Source organism: Bombus vancouverensis, chromosome 10, assembly GCF_051014615.1.
Source record: "Bombus vancouverensis nearcticus chromosome 10, iyBomVanc1_principal, whole genome shotgun sequence".
Lineage (NCBI taxonomy): Eukaryota > Metazoa > Arthropoda > Insecta > Hymenoptera > Apidae > Bombus > Bombus vancouverensis.
In genome coordinates, this window is record NC_134920.1 from 1040953 (window position 1) to 1055261 (window position 14309).

The 14309-nt window shown below is 35.5% G+C and overlaps 2 protein-coding genes across 8 annotated transcripts; both read left to right on the plus strand.

Annotated features, from left to right (window-relative positions):
* The first annotated feature begins 219 nt into the window (after nt 1-219).
* LOC117159174 (very long chain fatty acid elongase 7) lies at nt 220-8093 on the plus strand. 3 transcript variants are annotated; one of them, XM_076622346.1, is made up of 6 exons: nt 220-625; nt 692-1004; nt 4735-4828; nt 6037-6118; nt 6201-6472; nt 6563-8093. In XM_076622346.1, exons 3-6 carry the CDS (start codon nt 4790-4792, stop codon nt 7067-7069), a joined length of 900 nt encoding a protein of 299 aa, XP_076478461.1. In that variant the 5' UTR covers nt 220-625; nt 692-1004; nt 4735-4789; the 3' UTR covers nt 7070-8093. The 3 variants fall into 3 exon arrangements, with proteins under 3 accessions (XP_076478461.1, XP_033194654.1, XP_033194657.1); XM_033338763.2 differs by lacking the exon at nt 4735-4828 and having other exon boundaries at nt 220-1004; XM_033338766.2 differs by lacking the exons at nt 220-625; nt 692-1004; nt 4735-4828 and adding an exon at nt 4853-5929.
* A 1979-nt stretch (nt 8094-10072) lies between these two features.
* LOC117159179 (very long chain fatty acid elongase 7) lies at nt 10073-13462 on the plus strand. Of its 5 annotated transcripts, none has more exons than XM_076622339.1 (6): nt 10074-10397; nt 10491-10561; nt 10636-10826; nt 10889-10969; nt 11213-11396; nt 11741-13462. In XM_076622339.1, the coding sequence occupies exons 2-6, from the start codon at nt 10501-10503 to the stop codon at nt 12061-12063; spliced, it is 840 nt and encodes a 279-aa protein (XP_076478454.1). In that variant the 5' UTR covers nt 10074-10397; nt 10491-10500; the 3' UTR covers nt 12064-13462. The 5 variants fall into 5 exon arrangements, with proteins under 5 accessions (XP_076478456.1, XP_076478454.1, XP_033194662.1 ...); XM_076622340.1 differs by having other exon boundaries at nt 10080-10153; nt 10398-10561; XM_076622338.1 differs by having other exon boundaries at nt 10136-10153; nt 10305-10561.
* The last annotated feature ends 847 nt before the right edge of the window (nt 13463-14309 follow it).

Genomic DNA, 14309 nt, shown 5'->3' on the forward strand with positions numbered 1-14309 from the left:
TAAATACCATAAGCAAGAGCTCTTCCATTTTGTTTTCCACTGTCCAATTATATTATACTCGAGTAACGAAGCATTTCTTTATTACACGAGATATCGGACTCAGAAGTTGATCGTACCGCGATTTAAATTTTGCTGAAACTGCATTCACACCACGACTACGATTAATGAAATGTTATTGACACACATCGAGTGACACGTGAAATGTCGAAACTTTCAAGAATTTTCAGTGGATAAATATGGTATAAAAGGGAGAGCGTAGGTAGTGTCATTTAATCAAATGAATTCGCATTTGAATTTAGTGCGTTCGTGTGTTCTATTGGTGGGAAACGAAAAGGTGGAGAAAAATTGGAGAAGACGTCTGTAAACATGCGGGAATAGGAAATGCTAGTTACGTCGAAAAGAGTGACGTATGGAATGGCAAGATGCGGTGTGAAGCGGTGTAGCGGAGGAACATTTGTTCGGGAATCGGCTACATCGACTCCATTGCTAAGCGTAATCACGAACCAGTCTGGCTGAAAGGGATATAAGACTACGACTGCACAGCTTTGCGTTGTCAGACTGTAGAGGATATCGTTCGTGGTCAAACTAGAGGGAAAGAGAACCTTGGCATCGGTGTTCCTCAGTGGTGCGTGTTGAAAGACCGAAAATTGCCACTTCGATAACAGTTACCTCGGATACATCGCGTTTACAGTGTCCTAGTACGACTCCTTTTGCACACCCTACAGCCAACGACATCCAACTGTTGCTTTTGGTTTTTTCGACGTACTTTTCTCGAACAACGGCCGTTTCGTGACTTCTTCATTGTTTTGAACTGACTATTGGTAACGGGTCTTGCGTACAGGACACTCTTCAGCTATTAAGACGACACGAAGAAAAGCTAGTCACAGGTAGCTACATCGTGGTTCGTTCATCGGCAAGGTTCTCTCTTCTTCCGATACTTTGATAATCTCGCATCACGACACCAAGCATCTTCATCGTCATTCGACCGTACCTTTCCGCAACAGGTGAGAGTAATGTCTCTTTTTTATCAATCATTTCACTTTCGTTCTCTGCTTGCTGTCGCTTATTCGAGTAAACGCACTTTGACGCTCTGTTATTCCACAAGAATTCCGATAGACGGGCGTGTATAAACGTAATTATGGAAAATAGTGATGCGTTTTGATTGTTTAAACATTTTTTTCGAAAGATTTATCGAGATTCGGTTTGTTCCTAGAGATTATACTTATGCAAAACGTGCTACATACATCGGATATCGCTCGTTTAAATATACCACATAAATTATATCAGTGCGCATTTGCGGTATGCTATGCGATAGCAGATTAGCGTAAAACAATAGTATTTAGATTTACAATTAATGACATGATCTGCAGATAGTCCGTGGAAAATCGACAAAACTTTCTAAGATGTGGTCACACGAACCATGATAGGCGAGACAGTTTCTGCAGAATAACAGTTTCTAGAGTATAGTAGAATAATACATATGCGTATCTTCTCTTACCTTACAAAATTCCTGTTCTGCGAACTGCCTACAGATATGTTGAAATCTATGCAAACACGCCTTGAGAAGTGATTACATGCTTAAATGCTGTGCTCAATGCTCTTTTTCAATCGTGAATAATGAATTTTGCAATGACACAAACGTTCGTGCTAATGAACTAGAATCATCGAAGGGTTGTTTTGAAATTATATTACAGATTGGGAAACACATCCACATTTAAATCGGATACTTTAAACAGTAGGGAAAACGAGAGCAATTTCATTTAAATTCCTGCACGTCTGATCGTTAAATGTTGGTTCCCTTTCTAAAAAAGAAAAAAAGAGCCAAGAACGATAAATGACAAAGAAATTATTGATAAAAATAGCTATTCCTGTGTCGCTACAAGAATGGTCACGTCACTTAATCGAAAAATTATTCTGGACGCGTATCAACGTATGTTAACACAGATTGAGAATTGCGACTGTCAGCCCGTATATTTATCAATCGAACGTACATTTCGCAAACGTAAATTTGTCAAGTTATTTATAAACGTTAAAGAATGTACTAATAGTCAATTGATATCGTATTGCAACATTTATAGAACACATTGTTGATTGTATATTCACGTTTTGTTTATCAGTTTCTCATTGTTCTTAATTTTTTAATTAAGATTTTTAATTAAGATCAATTATGACGAGGAGACAGACCATGAATTGAAAGACATATTCTTTGATATTACAAGATATAAGAAGAGGCTATGATTAAAATGTGTAAAAATATATGAAGTAAGAGCCCCACTTGCAACAAAGATTTCTACAATTCTCTTTCCAAAGATGTGTATCTGATAATTATTGATTCGATAGGAAACGAGTGGACAGTATTTATTCGCATCGTTACATCGTCATAAATTATCACTGCAAATATTATCACTGCAAAAAATATCAATTGCAAACAGAGATCGTGCAAATAGAGCGACATGTCGGAAATTCGAATTGAAAATGTTTGTTTCCTGCAAACAAACGTAGATATTTGATTATCTTTTAATCTTATTGTGAGGATATCTACCTTCTGACTTCATGCACGACGGCAAGAACCTATGTTTTGTCTAAATTAAATTAAACCAGTTTCACAAAGGAAAAAATCATTATGATTAAATCTTCTTAAAATAGTTTATCAAAGTTGTCTTAGGTTCCAGCAAAGTGCTGTCTCGATTGAGTTAGAGTGGCTACAAAATTTTTTGCACATTATTGTATTTGTTATTACAACATCTACACATTAATTAATTACATTTAAATATATTAAATTTCGTATCATTTAGTAGAACGTTCATATGACTATAAAAATTTGCTACTATGTAAATGCAATATATAACCTGATAAGTATATAACTCTTCAGTTCACACTTGATCGAATTGATCAAGACTTACATCATTTGGTCATTTAGTCGCCACACAATTTCAAATATAAACAGCGGTTTAATGACATCCAACATCGTTTCATATGTCAATAACGAAGAAAACTATTGAAAAAATAGTCGAAGAAGAATTTCCTTCCGTGGATGAATCCTGTTTTATTATTATTTTTTCTTCTGAATCGAGTGCATTAATTTTCGAACGCACTGAGAACTGTATTTTGCGAATCGACAATATTGGTTGTTAAGGTCCTATTTGTATTTCCATATAAAGAGAGATACCGAGATGACGAGGGCATAACGTCATCAAACTCTATTTGTAATCGATTTTCAAACTAAAAAATGATAAAAAAAATGTTATATATGATAAAAGAAATCTCAGTTAAAATAACTAGCGAATATTCAAACAGAATGTGCGTTAAATGTGCGTCTTTCTTGACGAATGAAATAGTCTTGATAAGACGACGACAGTATTATGCGTAAAAAGTTGTTCTGCTATAAGCTGTATGATATTTCGAGAGGTTAACAAGATGCATGTAGGTTGCATCGGGAACTATTTTAAAATGTCAATGACTGCGTTATCGAAACAGAAAACTGTGAAAACGCGAAGGGCAAGGTAATTAGGTACTTATAACTAGGTAGATAGGTAAATAAGTAGATACCTACAAAGTGTGGATACATTTCGCCGCTTTCCATTGATATTAGATATGTAACATAACAAATTATATATACGATGCAACAACGTAGCAAAGCCGTAAAAAACTGTTTCCTGTTTTTGTCCATACTACATTTCTACAATAATCTACATATACATTGTTGGTAAAACTTGTTAATGGAGGAAAGGAATATTCATTTTTTCATTCAGACATATTACCTCGCGCAGCGCTTAAAGACTAATTAAGCCAACGACATCAGTCGTTTTTTCCCAACTAGACTATCAAATCGTTGAAATAACAACAAGCGTCAAAAGCCACTTAATTTATAATAATGATTGAATGTTGGTAAGTTTTGTGTTGGACTCCTTGATTACATAGGCAATATTGTAATTATATTTTTGTACTGTATTGCGTTGCACGCATTCATTCGTGATGAACTCGGTCGTCCAACCGGTTTAATACGATTTTCCTCCTACGTCGTTGGCGCAAGGAACAACATAGGTTCTACACTTGCACTCGGAGGAACAATTTTATAGAATTCACTTGCCTTGAACGCTGACGCATGACTAGTTCTTTCTCCCACTATATAATTTTTGATCTATTTCTCATTTAATTAACGTCAAGCCTTGCAAAGATTTATGTCAATCGTCCGCGAGATTCTCAACTTACTGAATAACGTTCCAATCACGATCGTTTCATCATAACGCATCTCTAATGAAAACGTACAATTTTTTGCCGTTTTCCTAACAAAGAATAGTAAAATGACTGAATAATAATGAATGAATAATTTAAAGAGACATATTTACCATATTTCATATAATGACAAGTGGTGCGATTGCAAAACAATCATTTTTCTCGGGGTTATGACATCATTGCATTCATTCATCTTTTAATCTTTCTAAAATATATCATGTATGCATATATCATGCTTGCATATTTTGATGAAAAACAGGCAGATCGAAAACAAAAAATTAAGTTCCCAGCTATCACGAATGCAGAGTCATCGGCAGAAGTTCTGCTAAAAGAAAGGTTTAAAAAAGGAAATAAAAAAATTTGTGAAAAGGTACTTGAAGCAGGAAAGTCCCAACACGTATATCTGAATTCAAGGGCATTGTGTTTCCCAATCCCCGAATCGGGGATTACTGAATCCATAGTTACTGATATGAAAAGATAACGAATGTGAACAAACAGGTTTTTGATGCTCCGTTGGTTGAAGTTGGGCGAAAGGGACACGAGATAAACAGCAATGCCCGTTGAAGATCCCGTTCACCTTGGTTCGCGACTAGTAAGTATTCACCAGCAAGGTTCCTGTCCCCTTCCAGCCTGCAGGTTGCAAGCTACATCTCACTTCTTTATTCTCAGAATATCTTCTATTCTTTCTTCTGTAATCACGGCCTAGAGCAATTTCTGTGTCTCTCGCTATGACAAGACACTTTTCAACCGCATGCAATTACGAATCTCGATCTTTCTTATACTTTCGATATTCTTATGTCGTTATTCCATAAATTTTAATTATTTTCAGAGAAGCGGCTTTCTTTATTTCTAATTCGATCGAGATATATTAACAAGGTTAATCATGTGCTACCTTTTATCTCATTCATCGATTTAAGATCAAAGGCCAAAGATCACAGCGTAAATCTTTTATAAATGCACTAGTATGTAGCATTAAGGAAACACTGGAATTCAACTGGGTTTCGGAACTCAAAATGAAATGTCACGACCCTAAGTTACACTCAACGTAACAAAGTACGATACACCGCGATGCCTGATTAATGTTTAATGTAGACAAGGGCGCACATTTCTCCTCAGATCCAACGTTTTTCAAATTCCAACGTTGACCAAATTTGCTTGGTCATATTCATCGACGAAAAAATATCAGCGCGACGTTGTACTTTGGTTGATTGCATTCCACTGATAGCAGTTCGGCACAAAGATTAGAACGAGATCATCCGATTCAATAGCACGCACGTCTTAGTCGTAGGCCCAGAGACGTGCTTCCTTCCATTATCTTTTCACTGTTTGATGCGAGTAAACGCAAGACGTTGCTCATTTACACATCTCCTTTGCTTAATATCCTCTTCATCTACTCAATCGCATCTACGTCTCGATACTCGAGCTGTGAGAAGTTCGAGAATCTACACGCGCAAGCAAACTATATGGCCAAATGTTGCGTCATCTATGATTATTCTTATTATTATTAGCTTCCAACGAAGCTAAGAAGTATTCACTAGTAATTACTAGTATTTACTAAACATTCGTTGAAGAAAGACATTTAACGATCGCGTTGCAATGGGCGCCATGGACGACTAGACTTTGATTGCCAGACAGCGATATCGTTAAGCCAATTATGCACTAACAATACAAAATTCTCATAAATCACTTTCAGGTTTAGTATAAGCTACTTAAACTCTTCACAGTAATCCGCGTGATTTATCGTTTATTTTTCAACGCAAGGATAACCGGATAAATTGAAGGTATGTCGTTTTCTTTCAGATTTGTCCATTTACTAGCAATCAACAAAAAACAATGTCGACCATCGTAGATTGGTACAAAGACGTTATAAACAATAAATGTCGTAAGAAACATTTTTATAAGTAATACGTGAATACCTTTATAAGCGATTTGTGATTTATAATACGCCCCTTTAACAATTCCAGATCCATACACGCAGGATTGGTTTCTCGTGTCAGGACCAGGTCCTCTGGCGGTAATTCTCGTTACCTATGTGTATTTTTGCCTATCCGCTGGACCAAGGTACATGAAGGACAAGAAGCCGTACGAATTGAGGAAAACCATGATCGTGTACAACTTCGTTCAAGTGCTATTTAGTATATATCTCTTTTATGAAGGATTGATGGCTGGGTGGCTGCATGACTACAATTACTCTTGTCAGCCTGTTGACTATTCGGACAATCCAAAATCTATCAGGGTATTTTTCGCTAAACTATAATTCGCTAAACAAATGCCGAATAAACGGCGGAATGTTGTATGTTAACGCTTGTAAAATTGTGACTTACAGATGGCTAAGATTGTGCACTTTTATTTCATGTGCAAGTTGACAGAGCTTTTGGACACAGTATTCTTTGTTCTTCGGAAGAAGAGTCGTCAGATCTCAACCCTTCACGTGTATCATCACACGCTAATGCCGGTCTGCGCCTGGATCGGAGTCAAGTTCCTGCCGAATGGCCATGGAACGTTCTTGGGCCTCGTCAACGCTTTCATTCACATAATCATGTACATGTACTACATGCTGTCTTCGATAGGGTCACACATGAACAAATATCTCTGGTGGAAAAAGTATATAACGATGCTCCAGTTGATTCAATTTGGCATGATTTTTATCCATACCATTCAACTATTTTTCAACGGATGCAATTATCCGAGGCCTATTGCGTTCCTGCTCTTGCTGAACGCGACGATCTTCATCTACATGTTCGGGTCGTTCTATGTCAAAAATTACCGTAAAAGACAACGAACACAGATAAAAGATGAGCAAATAAATATGGCGGCGAAGAAAGTGGAGTGAATTAATATCGTTAACGCGGTTTTCTTTTCGCTTGTTGTACTCCTTTTCGTTTCAAAGGAACATTTCACCTTCGTTAGGTACATAGAAGCGTACTAGCATAGAACGGTAAATTTAGTCGGTAAATTTAATTATATATATATATATATATATATATATATATATATATATATATTAGCCGCAAATGTAATTCTGAGTTGTCATACCTTTAGGTTGTTGCATCTTAAATTATCAATTATTTTTAAAATCCTTCTATTTAATTATAGTAGAGTTTGTAAGAAATATGTAAGAGTTCCTTTCTTTTCTTCTTTTTATTAAATTCGATATATTGTTTCTTGCCTAAAAGTGGAGTATTCTAGGTATGAAGAGAACATACGTAGTCATACCAAAGATAGATAAATCTCGCTCCAGCCGGAGAAGTAAGTAGATTGTGATTCAAAACACCAGACATCACGATTTTAAAAATCAAGTATCTCCAGCTTGTGCCTTATCATGAAAGGAATGTACTGCATTGAAAAAATACGAAATCAATTTCGAAATCGACGTTCGGTCGATAACGTTGATAATGAAGGAAACATGATCAAAGGGTTTATCAATCAATTCGGCTCTTTGATGAGCTCATTCAATTACACTGTTCGTCGATAAGATAGACCAATAATGTGCCTTTATCGAATCTTCCTTCGAATGGAAGTATTAATGTACTTTATTGTATTGAAAATTTATTGTATGGGAAATAATTGATACTTTTTCTAATCACTGTTTCCATAACAATTTGGTAACTATTTGGCACAACAACTTTTTATACGAATGTACATACCTACTTATAAGTGAAAATAGAATTTAGAACAGAAGCAAAGGTCAATTTATTTTGTTTATACCAGTGCAAATAAGTTATAAAAACGTCCAGCGTTAGAAATAAAGTGAATTATCTTAAATTACGTATAACGTTGTACATCTTTTCAACGTTTAAAAATTTTCTATTTAATATGAAAGTACATGTGCAATAAAGTAATTACATTTTTAGATATATCCTCGAATATTTCTTTCCTTATGATTGAATTTCCTCCATTTCTTTTCTTCAATGATTTTGATATCCGTTAATACCAATTAAACCACGTTTGAAATAAACAAAACACGTATTGAAGGCCAGCGGATCTTCGATTATACGCTGGTCAATGTCCTTTTGTCGTTAAGGGTCACGACCATCGGACCCACGGGACCTCTTCATCCGTTTCACTTCAACGTTACACACGTGTCAATGACGAATCGATTACTTGCAAGATCTGCTCAATTCTATAATTCTTCAATTAATTGTTTCTAATGCATACATGTCTATAATAATTCTAACAAATTCGTTTCCAAGTTCAATTAGTTACAACGAAGTAATATTTGCATATTAATATTCCATACCTTCATTGGGCGTTTTTCATCTTCGATTTTAAAAAGCGCTTTGATCATCGAAAGTAACAATTCCAGTGCTTTAATACATAGAAGCACATTCACGAGAGTAGAGTGTAGTATTTGAAAAATAAATTCGAAACAAAGAGCTCCACTTTCAGTCTGCTTGGTCACGCAAGGCCACGATTATCGATTCTTTATGCACTTAATTAGTAAATGAAATGGATTACGTATAAGAGATTTCCATAGGCGATGTTTTATCATAATTTTCAATAATCATCTTTATCGTCAATGTTCTAAACACGATTCTCGTTGAAAAATTTCATGCGAAATTATATTAGATAAACATCGAAAGCAGCATACAGTATACATAACGCGAATACTCTATCGGTTAAAGAAGTATTATACAGGTAGAAAAGCCTTTCGTAAAAGCAACTGACACAGAGATAAGTTTTTTTCTGTTACTCGCAAATAGCTTAATTTCTCAATTTCCTTTCAATACGTCAATCAAACAAACTAAAAATGTAAAAATAAATGAATTATCGAATGAATATTAATTATTTTTAAAATTTTAATTGATTAATTTAGTTTTAATTATTTCGTTGACGTCTAAACAGAAACTCGTTCCATTAAGGAAGAAAAACTCCAGAAACACTTGTATAATATTCAACTATGTCGTAGTATTGTTACAGCATAATTTCTCGTCTTACTAGATTTTTTAGAACAGGCACCAATATTATAAAGTAGTTCGTTATGCAGTTAACAAATCTCCTTGTTGTATGAAAATGTCAGATGTTTGTTATAAGATTAAAGACATACGGGCTTTATTAATTTGTTTATAAAATTTCCACTCATAATCTTTCGTTTACGTATCGTAAATCTCCATTTTTATGATTCAATGATTGTAAAACGGAGTGATTGGTTGCAGTTATTGTAAATATAAAAAGAGAGGTTATTATTGCAAAATAATACAAAATTGCACAGCTGCGATCATTTTTGCATACCGCGTTCCGGAAGTCTGACACGATTGCAGCAATTTGATAATGTGCTTATATACCAGTCCCAACATTCTCCCCACAGAACAATTATGCATATTTGATTGCATTTCGTGCTAGCTATCAAATAAATGATCGAGCTTTTTTTGTTTTCGTAATGTCAAGGGAAAAAGTACATCTAAAAAAACATCAAACAATGACCTATTTTGAATATTTGCATTAATATTTTCAATTTTTATTCTTTTCTAATTGTCGTACGCGTAGTTTGAATAGAACAGTAAATAAGAATGAGAAGGTCGAAAGTCATTAAATGCGTGTGACAGAATGATATACAACGCCTTGAATTCGAGTTTCTTTGAAATACCCATAGAATCAGGGAATATTAAATTAAACCTTTCTACGATCTGATATCTTTTCGTAGGGACATGGAATAGAAAATTAAGCGCCTTCAGCTTGAAGGTCGTACACCCTCGAAGAAAGGGGACAAAAAATTGTCTCGAAACGGCGTTATGTGTTTTCAGGGGCTGGCTATTTGGTTTCGACTCCAGCGTTTAATTAAAATACAATGACTATACGATTCGATAATGTTTTTGACGGGGGAAATTGCTTTCATCAGTCTACTTGTATTTTGCGCGGGGTTTAGTCGGATTGGAAGACTCTGGGTAGTGACTTAAACAATCAATCGAAAGCCATTGTTAGTAACTTTTTACCTTCGAAAAATTCAATACGTTTCACCTTTTAACATTTTTGTGTGTGTGTGTGTGTGTGTTTTCTTCCTTTCGTTTATTTTTATTTCTTGTTCCTTTCGTTTCACTGCGTTGCCAATGATTCACAAAACTCGATAGCAGACATAGGAAAACTGGATGATTTAAAAGCTAACAAACGTTTAGGAAGTATCTGCTCAGAAAGAGGAATTAGCTTTGATTTTTTTTATCAAGGTTAGTTGAACCAACTTTATCATTTCGGGATTTCACCTCGATCTTATGAAGTTTTTGTGAGAGACGTTAGTTGGAATCCCATCTATTATTTAGTGATAGTAATATGGCGACGTTGATACGACGAATCTATCAAGGGTACCGCTACATTAACGAGGAACTAACAGGTACTGGGACGCGAATCTGTTGCACGCAAGTCAAAGATGCAAGTAGTCATGTGAATGTTTTCTGTTTCCGGAAGATCCTCGCACGCAAGACTATTTCCTCATCGGATCACCATGGGGGTGCTTTAGTATAGTAGCGTTTTATCTATACTTCGTGCACGTTCTGGGACCCAACATTATGGCAAAGAGAAAACCGTTTAATCTGAATAGAATCCTACAGATATATAACCTAATACAGATAGTATCGTGCGCATATATATTTCATAAGGTAAACGAGTATACATTTCTTTTAAATATGAAAATATAATAAGTGTCTAAATGTAATTATAGGCATTGGAACTAGCTTGGTTGTTCCATTATAACTTCTACTGTGAACCAGTAGATTATTCGGATGATCCTCGCGCGGTCGAGGTACCTACATCGTATATTTCCTTTATATCCTAATTACTAGACTGCGAAAGTTTATGCGAATTCATATTTTTATGAACATAAAAAAGTGTAAATATTGTAACAAGTACTTTCTATGTTTTATATATTCATTTTATGTTCACAGCGTTAAACTTTCTGTAAATGCATAAACCCCCAGTCTATTAATTACGATCTGTTCTCATCAGGATATCAAAGATTGAACTACTTGAATTACTTGAATCGCAGATAACTAAGATCGTTTGGGCGTACTTTCTAATGAAGCTCCTCGACTTACTGGACACGGCCTTCTTTATTCTTCGAAAAAAGCAACAGCAAGTGTCGTTTCTTCATGTTTATCATCACACGGGCATGGCTCTTGGTAGCTGGGCAGCTACCAAGTTTTTGCCCGGCGGTCACATTACCTTTTTAGGTAAGTAATATAATTTCACTCGTTCGGTTTTAACTTCCTACAATATCATATATTAAAGAATATTTTTCATATCGGTCTTTCTATCGTAGAACTTGGCACACGTGTTGGGTATTAATTATCATGAAATTGTTTCCATAATTTTGTGATTTTTAGTTCACGACCAAAGTTCTTTAGTTCAACGACGACATATATTGTATTGACAATTGGATATTGAATAGTGTATTTACCTTTGTTGTTTTACGTTTAAGGGAATCATTCGTGACAATGTGTCTCTACATAAAGTGATAACGTTTGTAAGTGTATATTTATATTTATTTATTAAATAAATAAATTTATTGTCACAGGTACTTTAAATTCTTTCGTTCATATGGTGATGTACACTCATTATCTGGCTACATCGTTGCGAATAAGCAAACCCTGGTGGAAGAAATATGTGACACAACTGCAGCTCACTCAATTCTGTTTGATAACGATCCACTTTGTAATGTTAGCCTGGGTGGAAGATTGTGGTTTCCCGAAGTGGACGGCGGCGGTGATGATTCCTCAGAATCTCTTCATGTTGATGATGTTTGGCGACTTTTACTACAAGTCATACATCAAAATGCGGAAGATCCGCGAAAACGGCGTCTCGTCGGACGTTTCGAACGGAAAGTTAAAGAGTCAATAGCTACGTCCTGTGCGCCCGGAACGGTTTAACGTTACTTCGTGTCTCCGACGCGCGAGACGACCCATCAAGTACTGGCGTGAGGAATACTTCTTTCTTTATGAGACAATAGCAATTTAGCGCTTCATACTTTAGACTTTAGACACTTATTAACACCTAATATCTCATGCGTGTCGACGAAATCCGAACAACGAAAGGACAGACATAAATGACAATTTAAAAATTCAATTTGAATTGATCTGTCAAAGGTAAGGTTTACCTTATTATAAGAAGATTTGATGAAAGTCATTCGAGTTCCAAAGCATGTTTTCATATGCATGCAAATGCAGAATCTTTTCGTTGTATGGTTCACGGAACGCTTATTCTCGGTCTCATCTTTGTATTTAAGTCACTCATCATCTTCGTTACTTACTTCGTTAATTATTCGCAAAAGAGAGCATTTAGCTCCAATGACCTTGACCTTGAGATCTGTTGTGGAGGAGACGCTACCTGAGTAACATGCACTTTGTCCGAGGCGTAGAACGCTTATGGTTCGAGCAAAGTTTGATTAAGTTAGACTTTTTTTGGAGGGCTTTGACCGGCAGCTACCCATAAAATCTAATCTAACCATACCTTACTAGGATTAATTACTAGAATACTTCATTAGGATAGCAAATACTATGCAAATGAATATGAAATTTAATTTGTAACTGGTTATATTGGAGTATATATAATCTAATAAGTACCATTTTCTTTTTGTCATAGTTTTCGACTCACTATCGTCCTTAAACTCGGGCAAAGTGCACGTTACTTACAGCCATCCACTCTACAACATATCCGAAATTGAAATTCAAGAAAAACGAAAAAAAAATGAAAAAATTAAATTCGACAAGATTGGAGTTGAGGTCCCCTTTTGTGCATAATTACCCTTACTTCTACCAATCCATGACGATTGCAGCGCAAGCTTTAGCAAATATATGCGTAATTCATATTACTATCATCTTTCCTGTTGGACAGTACGACAGAGATAAGTCATCGATGATATGACGTTTGCGCTGGAAGCAAATTATTTGTCACACAGAAACAATAAAATAATAAGTCTGTTCCATGACGACCGCGTAACGCGCGTGTTATAAATAATCAATTACTTTACTTCTATTTTCCTTCGAATCGATCAATATTGCCTTGTAAATAAATAATCGAAGCTTGTACAAAAAAAAAGGAGAAAGAGAAGATAACGCAACGTAAAAGTGTTCAACAGTTTTCGAGGATGCACAAACACACTCAAGGACATTTGAGGTTGCACAAGGTCGCACAAGGTCTCCTGCGCAATGGTCTGATTTTGAACATAATATATACATGTATACATAATATAAACACAATAAGTGTTTGAAGTGAAAATAATACATTACGTCTTAAATGATTTTGCAAATTTATTTCAGTAACCATCTGTATCATTTGATTAGAGTTCTACATTATTCGATTTCCATGTCACTCGAGTACTACATTTGTTTCTAAATCACAATACCATCTATCTTAAATAATTATAATTGACTAAAGTTCGGGGTATTTGGAACAACTCGATTCGATCGTCCTTAATTGCTGCCTTTCACGAGCATAACGTAACATTTGAGAATCACGTGCCATAGAGTAAATCGCGTTATGTCTACTCATAAATAACTTCATTCGAATCACGAATCGATAATCAATCATGTAACATTCTGTTCTTTTAAAAGTAACGATCGAAATTTCCCCCTGGCCATTTTCTAACAGGACGTGATCACGCGTTTTTCTCTAATCTATGTAACACCTTAACCTATTTAACGAAATATAGAAACCAACAAAAAAATGAGTGCGAAGCTGAGTTAGGATCCAGTCGAAAAAGTCAACCTACTTTTGTGACACGTGAATGGATGGTCCAGGCGAAAGGTAAAACAAGTCGAGAGAACGGTCAAAAAAAAAGGACTCGAGAAGCTGGTTGGCAAGCAGGTGCCGTTATATCCTTCGGTCCAAATGACCAGGAATTTCATTTTCGCTCCTTCAATCTCGATGCATTGTGTTTCTTTGGTTGCATAATGATTAATGATGAATAACAATTTTCCATTCTTCAATCGTCTCCATTTTATACAGTTATCTTCGTTATTACTCTTGTATGTACCTATAGAAAGATTGTAAGAATTCCTAGAGTCTACGAACTTCTCTTCTTCAGGCAGCAGCAGCAGGCAGGTCTGATTTACAATATTGTGGATAACTGTTACATTAGAAAGTGA